Source organism: Pinus tabuliformis, chromosome 2_1 (genome assembly GCF_031772625.1).
Source record: "Pinus tabuliformis cultivar Carrire ecotype Pingquan chromosome 2_1, CPIR1, whole genome shotgun sequence".
Classification (NCBI taxonomy): domain Eukaryota; kingdom Viridiplantae; phylum Streptophyta; class Pinopsida; order Pinales; family Pinaceae; genus Pinus; species Pinus tabuliformis.
The window spans coordinates 925,522,881-925,543,046 of NC_142299.1; the positions used below are offsets into that span (position 1 = coordinate 925,522,881).

General features: G+C 38.9%; 1 protein-coding gene across 2 annotated transcripts in view; it reads right to left on the minus strand.

Moving 5' to 3' along the window:
- Positions 1 to 3,623: 3,623 nt before the first annotated feature.
- The window catches only part of LOC149203683 (uncharacterized), a 28,295-nt gene continuing 11,752 nt past the window's right edge, over positions 3,624 to 20,166 (minus strand). For both annotated transcript variants that reach the window (XM_089400232.1, XM_089400231.1), the window contains exon 5: positions 3,624 to 3,933. In XM_089400232.1, coding sequence (XP_089256358.1) covers positions 3,850 to 3,933 — 84 coding nt within the window. In that variant the 3' untranslated portion in view covers positions 3,624 to 3,849. The remainder of the gene's footprint in view (positions 3,934 to 20,166) is intronic.

Consider the following 20,166-nt stretch of genomic DNA (forward strand, 5'->3'; position numbering starts at 1 on the left):
GTCTCAACCCTAAAAAGATGACTTGGCATACTTGCCACGTGTGCAGCCCTTGCGCACATCATGTTGGTCAAATATGCCCTGTGGTAGTCATGTGGCTATTTGTTGAAGGATATTCAACACCCCATGATGCAAATGCCCCATGTGTATATGCCAAAGTTCTCTCACGTCTTTGCTCTGCGCACTTCCTGCCTTGTTGCTCAAGGCTACACATGTCTCAACCTACGACTTGTAGATATTCTTCATCCTCACACCAATTTGCTTCATTGATCCAAAAGCTAAGTACTTGAGGTAAGCCTTACCTCTGTTGAAGATGAAATCATAACCCTTATCCTCTAAGGTAGCAACCAAAACAAGGTTCTTGTTAAGGCCTAAAACATAAAGGGCATCCCTAAGATGGATAAAGCTCCCAGACTCCCTCTCAGAGCTGATAGTACCAACTACCCTAGTCAAGTACTTGTCATCATCTTCTAGCTCAATGTAAACTGCATGTCCTTCTCCTTTATCTGGCTAAAATACTCCTTGTTTTAGGTCATGTAAAGGATGCTCCATAATCAATGTAACATACGTTGTTACCTACTGAGCTTGCCATGCAAGCTATCAATGAGAAGTATTTCTCAAACTGAGAAGAAAACTCATCTACCTCAGTCGATGCAGCCACATGATCCTTATTGGATCCCTTCTTCTTGTTAGGACATTTAGTGGCATAGTGCCCGATCTAATGGTAATGGAAGCACTTGACCTTACTCAGATCTTTCTTCTTCTTCTTGCCCTTCTACTGGACTCAACATTTCCTTGGCGCTTGTTGCCCTTGGCTTTGTTGCCTTTGTCTGTCGAGGAAAAGTTCTCCTCATCCTTTGTCTTTGTTGATCTTCCAGCTCTCATCCCTCTCCAGATTTCTTCTTGGACACAGTCTGACCACAACATTTCTCAGCTGGGAATATTTTCTCTTCCACTGATCTTGGAAATTCTCCCAAGACTTGTGAAGTCCCAGAAGCACAAGACTCACAAGGTCACTATTTGCTACAGTCTCGCCCACTCCAGCTAGCTAATCCCAAACCTGGGTGAACTTGGAAAGATACATAATGATGGGCTCTCCCTTACTCATCCAATTATTTCTTAGCTTGTCCTTCAAAGCAAGCTTCCTGACATCATTGGAACCCTGGTATAGATCCAAGATGACTTTCCACATCTCATATGTTATCTTCTTCCCATGGAGATGAGGGACAATATGGTCTTGGACCCCATCAAGAATGATCCTCCTGGCCTTGGTGTCATTCTTGTTATGTTGGATCAACTATTGGGCATCTCGAAGTGGAACTATTTGATTCTTCACAAATTCTAGCACCTCATTAACTTCCAACACCACTAAGATCCACTCCCTCCATGAGCAGAAATTTGAAGCTCCCTCTAAACAATGATTTTCCCTTATCCTTGGAATGCCATCCTGTTATCCAAAAATTGTGCTTCAAAACTCTAGCGTAAGCCTTCAACCTAAACTGCTCTCTTCATTGACTAGTCAATTTGGTGTTGGTCTTTAAGTTGAACTATACTTTGACACCATGTTAATTTTCTTGAAACTCTGCAACTACTTGGATGAATTATTGAAAACAAGGGAACTTAAAACTAAAACCAAATTTATTTTCACTAAGATACAGAGTTTCTTAACAATTTATAAGCAATGGAAAAACATTAGAAATAAAAACACATGCACACAAAATTGACACACTTGTTTTACCCAAAAAACCCAAAAGGAAAAACATGTTTTCTTTGTTGTGGTATTTTATTGATTGTTCTTGAGCAATTGGATCTATTACAATTAACATTATTTATTTTTTAATTTTTGCAGCCAACAACCTATCTTGAGAACACAGTTATTCTCATGTTGAATAGCCTTGACTTGCCTTGAGAATCCATGATCCCTGCGCCTATTTCTTTGCACACTAGAGCCCCTAATTGTGCACTTTTATTTCCTAACACACCTTTGGGCTCCTATTTTCTAGCGCAAATCTCCTATTTCCTTGCGCACTTGTCTACTCATATTTCCTAGCACACAAGCTCCCCAATTTTGCGCACCTCACACACAAAGAATGATTTCACATAAATGGTTACCCTTGTGCTTTTGTCCTCCTCTTTATAGATGGAATTCAAGCGTGCAAGAAGGCCTAGCTCAATTTAGAAGTTCAAGTTTTGATTGTCAGTTCACTGAGAGTTCTAGGTTCTCTCTCCAATCAACACTTGTCTTAACTCATTCTCTCTCCAAGAAACACTGAAAACTTAACTCGTTATGCCTGAATTTGTAACTCCCGCCTCATCCTATAATCAAACTGAAAAAGACTCCACGTAACTCAAACTCCAACACTACACATGCAATTTTGATGACTATTCCAGTAAATTGAAAATAAACTCATTGTAACTAAAGTCTACCTCATGAACTCGTACTGCATTGAATTTTGAAGAACCTAGAAATGGGATTTGAAATACTTCTCCCACTCCACAATTCACTCTTGTTCTACTTTTTTTTTAATGAAGATAAAGATGAGGATGCTGTATCAGGAATTAGCAACGTATTAAAGAAGATAAAGATGAGGATGATGTATCAGGAATTAGCAACGTATTTTATGTTTATTTCTATGTTTAATACATGCAGTTTTGTAACTTCATATATAAGGATTGGTTTTCATATATAGCCTCATACAGAAGGCTGTTTTTGAATATGGTAGGATGTAATCAACAATAATATGTGAAATGTAACATAGAAATGGGTTCGCTAATAAATTGAAACTCGTCACTTGTTTATGTTGGTTATTTAAATGCCCTTGCTCATTTATTCATAATACTTCCTTTCAAAGTTTCATAATGAAGAAATATTTATAAAATAGCACATCTTGATGATCATCATCATATATAATATATATAATATCATGTTTCCCCATTTCCAATATTCTGGGATTCACGTTTACAGCACATACCCATTTCCTGTATCAAGCAACTAGTGCTTTTATATTTCCATATGTGCTGTAGAGTTGGTTTATAATTATCTCTTCAATAAAATTGCTTTCAACAAAGCCAGAAAAAAAAATGAATGGTTATACATACTGGTTTCTTAGAAGGAGGCAAGAACTGTTGACACATGCCCTGGCCCTCCCAAAAGCTTGAATTTCATCATGGACACCTCTAAAGACCAAATTTTTGCCTTCTACTGTTGATGTATTAAATCAAAAATGATTTTAACTACTTACAATGAATATTGCTTCTAGTGACTCAGAAATCTTTAAACCACATATGATTTATTCGTAAAATATTGCTCCTAGTGACTAAAGAGTTAAAACGAGCAGAAATCTTTAAGAGATAAAAATTACAACCTTTACAGCTCTGCCCAGATAAAATTAACAAAAACTAAATATAAAACCATCTGTGGAACACATAATACTGTTAATGGCCCCGGACAAGAAATTTTACGAATGTTTGATAGTCCTAAATAAATAATAATAAAGTTACAATATTTGCAGCCCCACTGACTGGATAAAACTAACAAAAACTAGATATCAGACCATCAGTGGAACACATATAATACTGTTCATGTCCCCGTAAAAGAACTTTTACGAATGTTTGATACTCCTAAATAAATAATAGAAAACACTATAACATGAATTGATAAACTTTAACATAATATGATATTTCAGCATAATCTCTGTTAATTCTTTGTAACAAAAAATACCGTAATTGAATTTGTAAGATATCCCAACTTACCCAGATAAGACATCAACATCAACTAGTATTGCCTATAATTGGTTTGGACACTTCCTAACACAGAGATACAAGCTGTTAGCAGAATATAAGTCTTAGAACTCAATGCTTTATGCCCCCCATAAATGTCTTAGGGTCAGGGCAGATCCCTGTAAACTCAGCCTGGGAGAAATCAAACCCTGGGTGCTGCAAATCAAAGGACCAACAATTAAAATGAATACCATGAAGGTTTCATATGGCAGGATGAACTAAAAACAATATGGAAGTCAAACGGCTCAGTTTGAAACTAGAAATTTGTAAGACAGGGAAAAAACAAGAGCTAGAAACCCAAAAGGAATTCAAATGCATGCATGTTGAAATCCATAAAGCATCTTACGAAAGTGCTCTAAAAAAATTTACAGGATATGTGAATAAAATGAAAACTAACACCATTGAGAAGCATGCGAAATAATTATAGACAGATCATTAAATGGCACAATATGAATGAAACTGAAAATATCAGAGCGAATATGATGAGGAATCAAAAATACCACATAATCAGTAATAAGGGAAGGCCAGAGAGCATCTGAAATTAAATATCTTTGACACCAATATAGCTTTAACATTGCAAGTTTACTGCCCTACATTAGAAGACGACAATGGGACAGATTACATTCTTATCATGGGTACTTAGCTCTTTTTCTACTTCCTACAACATGCGGATACAGGGGGGTGTTATTTCCTATGTAATCTTCCACAACACTTGATATTCCATTTTGACAATGTGAGAATGATTTCTTTTTTTTGGAATGCATATATTATATTCATTAAATTAGATTAGTTGGCACACATCATATAACCCCACTTTTTCTTTTGGGTATTATTTTTTCTCTTTTTGAAACAAGCAGGAATCACGATTCCATTGAGCGTAACTCTAGGCTCTTACAAAATATTGCAAAGAAACCAAACTTTGGCATGTGCTTATAACAATTGTGCTGGCTCAGCTCACAGGGGAAACTCAATTGGAAACTCAATTGGCAATGACTGTGTTATAATATAAGTATTATGTAAACCATGAAATTTAAGATTTAAAATCTTGGAGTCAAATTGATCAAAAAACCAATTGTGGTGCCTTTTGATAGCCACCATCTTGAACTGAGAGGAGGCACTTTATATGGCTTTTGTTGTGCTGTAGCCAAACATGAATGCAATCATAGCTGAAGGTAAAATAGATCATTCCCTACTAGTCACGTAGCATGTAAAAACTTCACTGAAGGCATGATAAACTATGCATTTCCTCTGTCTGCGTCCACAATTTTTATCAGTTATAACTGTTGTCTGTGGATAAGACTTTAGTTCATTCATTTGGCTTGGTAACTACAAGAGATTACAATTTATTGGCATATCTGGTAGCATGGACATGCTGCAGTGGAAATCTTTTATTCAACCTTTGATGTATAGCCAACTTGCATTCCATGGATATTTCGCTGCAAATTTCCCATGTTATATTACGAGCCAATTCTGCCATTAGTTACCTGTTCCAGTGTGTTTGTAGATCTTAACATCTTTTCTGTATATTTGTTGACAATAATTAGAGGTTGAAGCAGTGAGCTTGATAAGAAATGACTTGCTCCAATGAGCCATAACAAGTATCTAAGACAGCTTTGTTTTCTATTGAGGGGATTTTTTCCTGAATTTCACAACAAAACGGGTTTCAAAGTTCAACTAGTCTTGTCCAATGACCATTTAAAAAACAAAAAATTGGGATGGGGCTGTAGAAGCCAACAATAGCATGGTAAAATAAAGAACTATGCATTGCACAGCAGAAGATATAATTGTAAGGTCAATAAGCACATGTAGGTTGCATATATAAGGATAAAGGTGTAAAACAAGGGATGACAATCATGAAAATATCCAAGGCATAGGTATAAAGAGACCAATAAATGATGAAGAAAAAGATAGATTTACAAAACAGAAAACAATTTTGTGATTTAAAATTAAGGAGCTTAAAAGATGTATCAATACATCGAGAAAGGACTGAATGGAGAACTTTAAGGTATTCAAATTTTATAAATCTAGTTTACTTTTATAGTTTAATGAATATAGGCCTAATGTTTTTGTTAAATTTGTGGTGGCAGAGATCATGGCTCAAACATAACTCCATGTTTATTTTATATCCTTGTTCCCTTGGTGGCATGGAAAGCCTACAACAGCCACTTACAGATTTTTGCTTCAGTCTTGCCATTTATTATTTCATTCATAAGTCCCAATTACCAGAGCCATTATCTACATCCTCCTTCCTAGAAGGATTCCACCAAACAATTCAAGAGGGGGAGTGAATGGTAAATGCCCATTTCTTCAGCTTTAGATGCCATACCTGTACAGGCATTGTCTAAATGAAAGCTTTATAATATGAATGCTATATACTATGTGAACACTATCCCCTTTCTTATGATAATTTGGCTTGTCCATCGGGCTATGATTTAGTGTTAAGTGGGGGCACTTGCCACCACAAAAACCCAAGTTCAAACCCCAAGTAGGTGTGCCCCACACATTTGTGGGCTGTGTTAATGTAGAGAAAAGATTATGTTAATATGGTTGTTGTGCCTGGTGTCCCATCGTACGGAATCAGGAGTTTCATAGCCCCCGACTAAAAAGAGGGCATTTCACTAGCAAAAAAAAGTATGATGTTTAGGCTTCAAATTCTGAAATCATATGGAAAATTGAAGCATGAACACAATTATGACATTTCTTGCATTTATGCGTTGATTAATAGTTTCTGGCATCGTTGGACTGAGTGATTATATTTAGCTGATATAAGCAAGCTGCAAAACTTGTTTATGAACTGCAGCAAATAATACACATTGCATTGGTTGTACAAGGTATCAAGATGAAGTTGGTTAAATTGAATTATTAGAAACCCTTGTGATATTTTTAAGGTTTATACCACAGGGTTTCAACATATTCAAGGAAGAAGATCACTGACAGCAATTGAACATTTGTGACAAGTGGAATCACATTTATGACCACCTATAACTATGAGGCAAGTACGTGAAGGCTTATTCTTTGGGATTGATGGACCAAATGTTTAATGCATAACCAGTTCCTGGACTGCCAGGAATGCATACTGCATTTGTTAATGCCCAAGGTTGCAAAACGGTGATGCAACACGCCTAGAAAATAGGATCTGGGTAGAAGGCAGAATGAGGGGTAGACATAGCAAATATGATGAGCCTTTCCAGCTTAACAGAGTTAATACCACCCCAAATTGAGTACAAAAGTAATAATGTGAAGATCTTGGAAGAAGAAGAAAATATGACAAATGTACAGTGCAAAATCAGGCATGATTGAAGCACAAAGTTATAATACCATGCAATGTGTGATTATGGATATGAAACTAGTTCAGATGGAACAACTATAAGTCATCGAGAAAAAGAAAGCAGTAATGACTAAGGAAGGAAGGGCAGTGGATGCCGTAGTCATTAATAGATGGCTCCTTTCAAATATACAGAAGAAATCTTAGTTAAGAACAGATCACTTTTGAAGGAAATAGAGGCTCTATCCAACAAAAGATGGTGTTGGATCTCTCTGTTGTATAGAGGCCAGGAAGACTGATAGTATGGTACCTGACGACTAATCTGGGTGAAGTTTGTGAGTTTCAAACTCAATCAAATTGCACCGGTAGTATGGTACCTGGAGACTAAGCTGGGTGAAGTTTATGAGTTTCAAACTCAGTCAGATTGCATGGTCAATCTGCCAGAGGCCATGGAGGAAATACAGAGGAGGCCAACATGTCCCAGACTTTTCATGGTGCAGACAGGCCTTACCTTAGCGCAGTCCTCCGAGCATAATAAAGGTTGCTCCAGCTGGCAAGGGTAGGAATATGTGACACAAGTATACAGCATAGTAAGGGTTAGTCCTGCTGGCAAGAGCAAGAATATCTGATACAAGTATGTTAAAATTGTTGAAAGTCATCAAGCTGTTAGAAATTAATGGAGAATGGGTTACGTAGTTATGATTTGCTCTTTATTTGACATTCAGTTCCTATTAATTAGGAATCTGTTTTTGCCTATGTATCTATTTAATTCCTGATGATTAATGAATAAAGTGAAGCGAATGCATTTGCTGGTGGGAGCTCCTGGTGATCTGCACCTGTGAGCTCCCGTGTGTTTGTCTAAACTTCTGTCTTCTGCATTTCTTATCATGGTATCAGAGCTAGATCTGAACCTGTGTTGTGAGGAAATAAAAGATTAGTTCTTAGTTTTTCCATCGTCAAGAGACTCAAGATCTGGATTGGGGCGGATCTCTGGTTTCTATCCAGTCTGATCAAGTTCACGGGTTTTGCAACCGTTTGTGCATTCTAACAAATCCAGCTTGGTTGTGCATACTCCCTTTGTTTCATATCTTCTCGCTCAGGGCCGGGTCTGCTATTCTCGGCATGCACAAGCTCAAAATCGGGAGCCTGTTGGATCTGGTGCAGAGATTCAAGGTTACGGTGGCGCTTGTCGTGCCTCCCATAGTTCCTGCCTTTGCCAAGAACACGTTGGAAGGAGGCTACGATCTGTTGCCCATTCAGATTGTGATGGCCAGCGCTGCGCCTCTCTGAAAGGAGCTGGAGGATGCATTTCTTATCAGTTGGAAGCACAGAGATCTGACGTGAAAATAGGGATCTGATTTGTTTAGTAAACCAATGGGTTTCCTGTAGCATTTGTGAAGAAGGTGAAGAGAGAGAGGTCTTTTTTACATCAACTGGTGACAGCCCTGGTGCTCTTATGAACACAACAGAAGCAGAGTTTTAGTAGTTGAGATTGGTAAAGAAAATATATGGGGAAGTTGGATATATTGTGAGTGTTAGTTGACGGGTGCTGCTTACAAAAGAAGAGAGTTTCCGTGGCATTAATGCTTTTCAGGGACGGTTTGTATGAAATTCGAATAGAGGAATAACAGAGTTTGAGGATATATCAGAACAGATCAAAAGGGTGAAATATCGTTTGGGCTCTCGACCAAATCCTTTACCAGGGGAGTGTTGAGGCCTGAGCTTTTCTGGAGTGGCTGCCTGCATCTACGAGAGGTTCAGCGGGTTTGTGAATGGCAATCCAGTTACATGGATAGATAAATTGGATTATGAGCTGTTGGATATTTAGATCCAGTGCAGTTTGAGAGCGTTTTTCGCATCTTTGTCTGTGGAAGGTGAGAGGACTCTATCAGATCTGTCAATGTCACACGTTTTTTTCATCATCTGGAGTTGTTGCTATTTTGATGTGGGAATTAGTAGACATAGCTACTAGCTTTTACAGTTGCCCTCGCCAATTGTTGGTTGTCAGCAGTGGATTTGATGTATTGCACGTGGTGTTATAAGAACTTGAGAGGAATCTGTCTGTGGTTTTGGCAAGATATGAACAGATCTGTTAGGAGGTTTTGAGTATTGGAGCGAGTTGATGCTCGAATTGATATACTCAGTGTATATCTATCAAAGCACCACTGCTATAAGAAGTTGAGAGGGATCTGCCTGATTTTGGGTATTGCAAAGAAGCATTGATATAAGGGATCTACCTTTCTGCCTTTCTCCTGTGGTGGCAGCATGGAGCGATCTTCTGTATAGATCGTGAGTCGTGGTGGGAGGAACCAGTAAGAGCCGAAAACCCAAAGAGCAGAGGTGGACTGTGGCAGCGAAGGAGCTCGAAGGTTGAGCGTGGAGGCTGTTGGGAGGTCGAGCGGAGAAGCTCGTGTGTTGTAGTAGTGGATTGTTGTGATAATCGAGAGTTGTTCGTTTTAAGTTGCCAGGGTAACCTGTTTTTTCAAGATGAATTCTCAGATGGCAGATTATTTAAATGAAAGCAGCAAATTGGATGGTTCCAATTACATAAATTGGAAATTTAAGCTTCAGACTTTGCTTGAAGGTCAGAATACCTACAGCATTGTCATCGGTGATGAAGGTAAGCCAACTGTTGCAAATGGTGGAACGAATGCAACAACTCAAGAATGGGAAAAAAGGGAGTTGAAGGCAAAGGTCCTACTAAAATTGTCAGTTAAAGATTGCATCATCCCTCATATTCGGGATTGCAAGACAGCGAATGAGATTTGGACAACTCTCAAAGACATGTATGAAATCAAGAACACCAGCCGAACCTTGTTCCTCAGGAAGAAGATCCTCTCAATCAAGATGGAGGAGAATGAGTCTGTTTCGTCATTCTTATCTCGGATAAAGGAAGTTAAAGATAAACTATCTGATATCGGTCAAACCGTGGCAAATGATGATCTGGTGACAATCACCATGAACGGTATGACAGATGACTATCAGATGTTTATAACTGGATTGAATGCAAGGGAAAAGCCTCCAAGTTTTGAAGAGCTTACTGGAATTCTGCTACATGAAGAGGAAAGGAGGTCGTCTCTCAAGCCTCAAGATCCAGATCTTGCATTGATAACAAAGTTCAAGCCAAAAGGGAGAGCGATGGCTGATCAGAGGAGGGGCAACACATCAGAAATGACACCACAAGGTATGACCTCGTATAGAAATGACTCTGCTCCTGAATGTTTTTATTGTGGTAAGATAGGCCATATTGCTAAATTTTGTCGCAAGAAGAAGGCAAATCAAGAGAGGTACAATCAGAAAAGGCATGCAGGTCATTTGGCAGATGCAGATGCAGATACAGACCCAGATCAGAATCTGGATGTTAGACTATTTATGGCCGAGGGTGACACTGCTATTGAGGAGGATGAATCAGATATTTGGATCGTGGATTCTGGAGCCTCCTCGCATATGTCAGGTAAAAAGCAATGGTTCAGAAATTTTAAAGAATCCAACACTGGAGTAAAAGTCTATCTTGGAGATAATAGTGGATACGAGATCAAGGGACATGGAGATGTCCTTGTTACTCTGCCTGATGGTAAGATCATGAATATATCTGATGTGTGGTATGTTCCTGGCATTAAGAAGAACCTAATTTCTGTGTCCAAGATTACAGATCAGGACCTCAAGGTAGAATTTTTTAAATCTTATTGCATTATTAAAGATTTGTTGGATCAGATGAAGCCCATTGCTACAGGTATTCGCATAGGAGGACTCTACAAGTTGGATGTGAAAAGTACGCCTCAGCAAGCCTTGATGGCGTCAAATAAGTCTGCTGAAAATCTGTGGCATCGTGGTCCTGGGAGAACTCCGCTTGACTGGACAACGAGAATGAAAATAGCGTTGGGTGCAGTTCGTGGTTTGACCTTCATTCACCACTCGTGTAAATCTCCCAAGCTGGCCCATGGGAATATCAAGTCTTCCAATGTTTTGTTAGATAAGAGTGGAAATGCTTGTATCTCAGACTTTGGTCTTGCTGTGCTTATTAGTCCTGCATCAAGAGCTGCGGGATACAGGGCTCCAGAACAGGCCGAGACTCCCATTGCGGCGACGCCCAAGCGAGCAGGGGCAAATGCTCCCTCACTAGCACAGGCTCCCATTGCCGCGACCCCCAAGGGAGCAACGACCGAATCTCCAGTAGCATCTCCGCCGGCCTCTGCCCCTTTGGAAGTTGCCATTGCCGCAACGCCCAAGGGAACGACTGAATCTCCCGTAGCGTCTCCACCGGTCTCTTCCCCCTCGGAAGTTGCCAAAACCCCAAACTCAGCCCCAACACCGTGTTCATCGAATACTTCTGAGACTCCAGCCTCCAGCCCCTTCGCCGCAGGCCCAGGTATTGCTTCAGCACCAAAAAGCGGAGCCGCCGCCACAGCTAAGGTAGAGAAGATCATGGCCATCTTTGGAGCAGCGTTGCTCGGAGGAGCCACCATCCTTATTTAAGCTAGATCCATCGTGCATTCTCTCCATATTCTCCGTCCATTTATGTTTTCTTGCATTCATTAGTTGGGATCTCAAACAACCGTTCATTCCTCTTGAAGGTGCAAATCTAGCGTGGGTTCTTGCATCTGAATCTTGTTTATGTCCCTTTCTCCATTAAGGGGGGATGTTAGAAATTAATGGAAAATGGGTTACGTAGTTATGATTTGCTCTTTATTTGACATTCAGTTCCTATTAATTAGGAATCTGTTTTTGCCTATGTATCTATTTAATTCCTGATGATTAATGAATAAAGTGAAGCGAATGCATTTGCTGGTGGGAGCTCCTGGTGATATGCACCTGTGAGCTCCCGTGTGTTTGTCTAAACTTCTGTCTTCTGCATTTTTTATCACAAGCTACCTTCAATACTCGGCGTTTGCCACTCATATGGTATGAAGAAAGATGGTGATCACACATGGAAACTAGTACCTGAGCCACATTTTTCGGGTGTGGTGTTCCAGTTCTGATGAACAGCCATGCTCATACCTTTCAGATACACAGTCATGCCTTCATCATTATTCTCCTTCAGTTACATGATGATCTCTCACCTCACAGTGTTCATTGCTCAGTTGGTTTCAGATGTCTCATCGATGGTATATCAACTCCTACCTCTTACACCTCAAACAATACATCTACTTACAAATAGTACAGTACGCCTTCACACCCATGGTCATGGTATTTTGGTTAGTTGCATTGCTATAGTTTCATGTATAGGTTTCTTGCTTAAACATGGTGTTTTGGCTTCTTATCAAGTTGTGAATATGGTAGAGACTAAGTGTGATGTAATAACACTTCATAGCATTAACAATTTTATTATTTGCCTCGCACCTTGCGTGACATAATTTTCCTTTAGATAAGTGTCGTCATATTTTGAGTCAGTTTGTAGTATGTACTACTAGAGATTTAGTTGATGTAGCATGTCTCATATCCCAAACCATACTTTACATTTTTCCATTCACTTTTACTCCATTCATAAAAAAATCATTCCTATTAACAGTTGACTTCTCATATGTCATTCAACAAGGACTAGCAAAGCAAATGAAAACCCCACAACCCCACGTATAGAAGCCAAGTCAAATAAACCAAGAAAGGTTAGAGGTGTAGAGCAAATAAAGTAAGTAAAAAGCCCAAAATATAGAGATTGAGCTACGTCGCCTTGCTATGAGGCCAACGCCCCAAGCGCCATGCTTAGCAATGCATATCCAAAGAAAGGGATTTAGTAAATGAAATAAATAAAGTGAAAAAGGGAAAAAAGGCAAAGAAAAGGGGTAGTGAGAAACAGTGTCAAAGAAATGGTAACTCAAAGTTAAACACTTTTTCTTAGAGGGTCAAATGTGGAACTAATGAAGATTCCTAGCTCTCAAAAGCTAGCCGAAAGTATAGAAGACCTTCACATCATCATCTATGATTTTGAGGGTCAATACATGAACTTTCCTTTTCCTCTTTCACATCTCATCCATCGTATCTAGTAATCTAAGAAATATCTCTTGTCATAGGATTTGTCACATGTAATAAGGGTTAAAGTCATCCCTCCATAGTAAAACTTAGGAAAATTTTAAGATTAATCTAACATTATGATGTTGTTAGAGGATATCACTTGGTATGCATTGCTTAACAACTTGTAAAATGGGGCTTGACTCGCCACTATCTATGGGTGCCTTGCACTGGAATCTGTGTATAAGCATCAGGAGTTGCATCTACACCTCAAGATTTGTGCAATATGCCTTGAGAAACATGTACTTGTATTGGTATCCATGTCACTTCATTGGGATCAATGTACCTACCTTGGGATCCATGTACCAGCATACAGACATATATGTTCACTGGGATTCGTGATATTTTTTTAGGATGCATGACACTACATTGTTATCCATGTATCAGGAAACATGTATATACATTGGGATATGTGTAACTGCATCGAGATCAGTAAAATGGATAGGGGCTCCACCTCATCATATTCCACATAGATCACCTATTGAAGGCGCACTTGCCATGGGATTTATGAAGTGGGAAAAAGATTGACATCGTTATGGTGTTTCTAAGTCCACCACAAAAAATTATCTTCACATTTTGACCATGTGACTTCCTACTTCTTGATTCCACACATGTGGGTGGTTAGCTCACTTTTGGGGGTGCACCTCTACTTGGACCATTTTAATCGCTCATGGTGGTCTTAAACCATGGTTTTGGAGGCCAACAACATTGTTGAGTTGTTGCATTCTCAAGCCCACATTATTCTACTGTATTTTGACCATATCCTCTCTAGTTTGTTGGAGAGTGACCATTTTTTGGCTAAGATGTTCAAGATCCATCATTTTTTTCAAGAGGTTGTTATGCTCTCTTCCTATATAAGAGCATGTCACTCACTTGTAAACTTGTTGGAGAATAATTGGAAACTTGTCTTGCCTTGCCAAACTATTGTGAATATTGGCTTGCTTAAGGGTTTATTCGAGGATTGTATTCGAAGACCCTTTGCTTTTTCAAGTATATTGGAGAAAGGAGCTGCTACAAGACCATAGAAGCGCACCTTGCCACATTGAAGGAGCATCGTAAGGTATAGTTTATTCTTTCTTTACCCTCTTTGGTCATTTCTAGTCTAGATTTAGAGCATTGAGTTTAAAGTTCTGGGCTATTGTTTTAGACTAGATATAGATTTCATCTTGTAGTACTTATATGTGGGTTCTTAAATCACTGATCCTCCTAAGTTGCTCGATATATTCAAAGGTCTTACTTTATGCTCACACAGCAATCCTTAAAAGGTGCATGTGACTTCAAGTAGACTAAGTGTTCCCCATAGCTCAAGTGGGATGTGCATTGGTTTAATCCCTTTCCTTTTCAACCAAAGACTTTTAAATTTCCCCTTTCATTTTTCATTTTTCTTGCAACCTAGGGTTTAAATTGATTTTATTTCTAAATCTAGATTGGTTCTTCAAGTCTTCCAGCTTAATGTTTAGATCTAGTTTAGACTTGAGTATTTCATTTGCAAATCGTTTCATTTCCCATGCTTGAATCACTTAAACATTTTGCATATCTCTTAGATCTATAATGGTTTAACTTTAAAATCCTTTGTCGATGTTATGAAACCAGCTCACAAAAAGGTAGAAAAGATTGATAAACACCTTCAAAATAAGCCTCTTCGAGGGGGAAACCTCCTTTACATTACACAAATGAACAATTCTTGGATGATACAAATGACAAGACCTCCTTTCTATATATAGGAGTCTAAGGGGTCATAATATAATCAGAGCCGACATAACAATAATAATGTAAGGGCACAATAATAACAATAGTGGGCTTCTATGGGGCACAATAATAACAATATGGGGACTACATGGGCACAACAATATAATAAGGGGGTTGTACTAATAACAATAAGGAGTTACACTAGTAGTATAGGGACCTAACAGTCGATCTAAACAATAGATTGACTAAGTAGACTAAAGCGATGCTATAATTAACCAAACAATCTTGTGGTTTTAAGTTTATTTCATAGCTTCATTATTGATTAGGGGTTTGACAAACTTGGCATTGTATCTTGAAAATTCTATATAATTCATGATCTCGTGACCCACATGCATTAAATCGATATCCAAGAATGCTTAATGAATTTCCTCTTTCTGGTTTGTCAACTTTTGAGGGTTCAAGAACTGGTTTGACATATTTGGCACCTATTCTCTTTAACGTTCACTTGTTTTGTGCTCTAACACCAAATATACACCAAATCGACGGTAAATAATCCTCAACGACTTGCTTAAAGAACTTAACGTTTCACCTTAAATGCAATTTACACCTGCTAGAATTTACTATATGGATGAAGGTTTCAGGTCTGATTTTTCTTGAGTTTCTCAAATTGGAAGTCAATTCATGCTTAAAATATATCCATAAGCTAAATCGACGCTGGAAAAGGGTAAGCGATATTCTCCTTTTAACATACTTTTAGTCATTCATTTGCTGGAATATTTTCTGTGGTTTAAGTCTGGTTTAATAGCAGCAAAATAAATTTGATCTTTTGACATAATCATTGGTTATAAATCTGATGTCCTAAAGGGCTTGATAACAGAATTAAAACTCCATGAATGGTTGGGATCTTTACGGTTGAATTTGTTTAGACTTATTTCATGGCTATCATACTCTGAAGCTAAACAAATATTCATGTGTTAAGTTTTAGTGCTGGCATAAATTCTACTGCGCATAAGGATTCTATAAACGGAATTTAATCAAGGATAACTCTTCCATTATTGCACCCAGCTGCTGGTTAAATCTAAGTATTCCATTTCATGATGTTAAGTGATAGATTAATCTTATAATTTGACAATGGTTCATGGCAATGATACACATAAGAGGTGTCAATGGGATATAGCTTGGGTAGTTGGGAGAAATTTATCCCAGTTCAATTCCTGCATGTGATATGTTGAGATCATAATGAGTATATCTTTATAATGGCTTAAATCTTTATTGTCTAAGAGTCCTTCAAAGACTGGTCGGACAATATAATCAACAACAATTTCCTAGACTAACTTGGTAGGGTCAGATACTGCTCTCCTCCGCTGTTGTGTTGAACGCGTGACCTAGCCTGGGCTCACACTGCTCACAACCGCCCACCAGTGGCTTCCTGCCGCATCAATGGAGCAAATGGACTCTCTAGAAGATGGAGATCCATCATCAGATCATCAACAGGAACATGAAGACTCTGCAAATGCATTTGCATCCCTCATCTCCGCAATGGGACCTCCAAAAAACAGGCCATCATTAACCAAGTTTGTAAAGAGACTGGATGATATTCTTGAGATCTCCCTTCCGCCGACTCTCCCTCAACGAGCAGCGTTGTCCCTTGCAGAACGTGGCTTGGTTGGCCAGTTCACAGGTTTATGGCCATCACCCAAATCTGTTCAGAAATGGGTAGAAAGAAACTGGACATCGTCAATCAATGGGAAAATCTCCATAAGGTTTTGTGGAAGAGGGTATTATACCTTCCATTTCGAAACAAAAGAAGATCGTGATTTAATCTTCAGGAATGGCCCATACTTCATGGACATGAGAGGATTATATTTAAACCGATGGACTCCTGATTTTGACCCTGAAATGGATGTCCCCAGCGTTGTGCCAGTATGGGTCAGATTACCACATCTTCCTCTTCACTGTTGGGGAGATGAATTAGTAAAAGCTATTGGGAATGTAGTGGGGAAATACATTGATAGATGTGAACCAAAGGAGAACATGCATGCGTGTGCCAGGATCTGCGTAGAAGTGGACTTAGGGAAAGGCCTCCCGGAAGCAATAAAGATCAAAGTCGACCAATGGACACATATACAATATCTGGACTACGAACAAATCCCCTTCAAGTGCAAGGTATGTCATGAATACGGTCATTTTGCAAATAGATGTCCAAAAAAGAAAGAAAATGAAAATGCAGAAGAACCCGAAAACAAATGGGAACAAGTCAAGCGGAAGAAATCATCCAACAAACAACCCCTTCCTTCCTCATCACAACCTCAAGCATCCACTGAACCTTCCCCATCCTCACCCAACGCAGAAATCCCCTCATCTCTTATAAACCCCAACCCCTTTGGTCCCTTGGAAGAGCCCTCAGCTCCCCCCTCTCCACAATCCCCCCCACATCCACCCAGCTCCCCTATCATGCCATCAATCCCTATAAACCTCCGCTCTCCCCCTCCCCCATTAGTGGATCGAATATTAACCAGAAATCAATCCAAGGAGTCCCTCCAAACCTTTGAACACCAAAAAAAAAGCAAGAAGAAAATCTAACAAGGAGCTGAGAGATGAAGCAGCAGCTAAGGAGATGGCACTAGGCACGCAGCAACCCATGGATTCCTTCTTTGGAAAAAGCTCTGGGAATAATGAAAAAAACCAAAATCAACATAGAGGGAAAGGTCCCTCATCCCATCATCAAACAAACAAGTAATGATTGTGGTCTCCTAGAATTGTCATGGACTGGGAACACCCTTCAAAGTGAATGCAGCAAGAGATATATTAGCAAAAGAAACCCCAGATATATTTATGATCCAGGAGACCAAAACAAGCAGCCAAGAATCAGAAAAAATGATAAAAAAAATTTAAAAACTATGAAGGAACAGCAGTACAGGCCATAGGGGCCTCAGGAGGAATCTGTACACTATGGAAGAAAGGAAAATGGGAAATGATGCAACAAAAAAAGGAGCAACATTGGATCCGAACAGACCTAAAGGAAATAAACACCAAGGAGCAATACAGCTTTATCAACATTTATGCCCCAAACCACTACAGGGAAAAAGAACAATGCTGGAGCACAGTGCAAGAAACTCTAAATGAAACACAAAATAGAAAAGTGATCTTGGGAGGGGACCTTAACTTGGTTCTAAATATTGAGGAGAAATTTGGAGGGTCCTACCATGCAAATCCATCTAGGGAGGCTCTGGAAACAATCATGGAACAGAACAAGTTAATTGATATCCCACCAAGCAATGGGAAGTACACATGGAATAATAAAAGGGTGGGAAAAAGCAATATAAAAGAGAGGTTGGACCGTATATTGGTTCAAGAAAACATCATCTCAAGTTTCAACTTAGCAAGATCAAAAATACTTCACACCACAGCATCTGACCACAAGCCGGTGGCAATCATTCTAGGCAAAAATGGATAACCAAGGGCCTTTACCTTTTAAATACAGCCCAATATGGGACAACAATGAAGATTCTAGAAATCTAATTTCATAAGTGTGGGCACAGAAGGTCACAGGTTCGCCTCACTTTGTGTGGGAAACCAAATTAATAAATTTGAGAATAAAAGTGAAAATTTGGGCACAGGAAAATGAAAAGCAAAATAAAAAAATAAAAAAATGCTGAGTTGATTAAAAAAATGGACAGCATGCAAGAGGCAAAGGAAAATAAGGAGGATAAACAAGACTATTTACAAGAAAAGGAACTTTTTTGGGAAATTTACAGAGAAAATAGAAAAGAAGAAGAAGAGATGAGATTGAAATCAAAAATTCTTTGGCTAAATGCAGGATGCAAATAAGAAAAGCAAGAAACCAAATTGACAAAATTCAAGTGGATGGACAAGATATTAAGGGAGCGGAGGAGCTGAAAAAAGCTGCACATAATCACTTTAAAAACCTCCTGACAACAAATGAAGAAACAGCAGACTATGAGAATTTCCTACAGCACACTCAAAAAAAGATAAGAGAAGGACAGAATGCAGAAATAATGAAAGAAATCTCAGAAGAAGAAGTAAAGGCAGCAATATGGAGCCTCCACCCAGATAAGGCACCAGGCCCAGATGGATTCACAATAGCCTTTTATAGGCAGCACTGGCAAACTATAAAAAAAGACTTCTTAGAAAAAAATGGGAGGCAACACAAAATCTTCTTATCTAGCATTAATTCCAAAGGAATCCAATCCCTCCACTTTCGGTAGATTCCAACCAATCTCCCTATGCAACCCTTCCTATAAGATAGTAACAAATATCATAGCAAATAGAATCAAGAAAGTGCTTCAGGAAATAATATTGGAAAATCAGGGAGGCTTTGTTCCAAGCACGCAGATCATCGATAATGTTATTGTTCTCCAAGAAGCCATTCACTCGAACATGCAGAGAAAAGAAAAAGGAATTATCATGAAACTAGATATGGCTAATGCTTTTGACAGGGTCAGCCTACCATATCTCATGGTTGTTCTAAAGAAATTCAGATTCTCAAAAGAAATTATAGAGGTCATCCAGGCATGCATCACGGACCCTTGGATAGCACCACTTATAAACGGAAGACCAAGTGACTTCTTCCAAAGTTCAAGAGGATTGAGACAGGGGTGCCCTCTATCTCCTTTCCTCTATATCATAATGGCAGATACTCTAAGTAGAGCACTGGAAAAACAAAGGAGAGAAAGAACCATAACTGGACTGCAAATCTCAAAAGGAATCAAAAGCATTAACCACTCTCTGTTTGCGGATGACACACTCTTGTTGGGAGGTGCCTCAAGCATAATTGCTCGAAGATTTAAAAATGTTTTGGATAATTTTTTGCAGGTCTCTGGCGGTCTCTTAAACAACACTAAGTGCAGAATTTATGGTTGGAATACCTCTCCCAGAACCATGCAACGAATCTCACAGATCCTTGAGATCCCTATCCAAGAAAGATGGACTCACTTCTTTTATCTTGGACTACCTATCTCAAAAGAGAATCTGAAAGCAGAGCTATGGATCAAACAAATTGAAAAAATGAAAGAGAAAATCCAAAAGTGGGGTATGATGTGGCTGAACATGGCAGGCAGGGTAATTCTAATTAAAGCCTTACTCACGGCGCTCCCAATATATCAGTATGCTACAATTTTGGCACTGGCAAGTGCACACAAGCAAATGGAATTAATAGTAAGAGGCTTCCTCTGGCAGGGAGGGAAACAAGAGAACAAAAAGTTTAGTTTGGTAAAATGGGAGCAAGTAACTTTGCCATATGAAAAATGAGGCTTATCTATAAGACTGCCTGGCCTAATGAATGTTGCATTAGGAATGAAAATCATATGAAGAATGATAACAGGTAAGGAGAGTTGGTGGAAAAAAACTCTAGCCACAAAATATATGAACCACCCAAGAACAAATTTACTAACTGAAAATATTCCAAC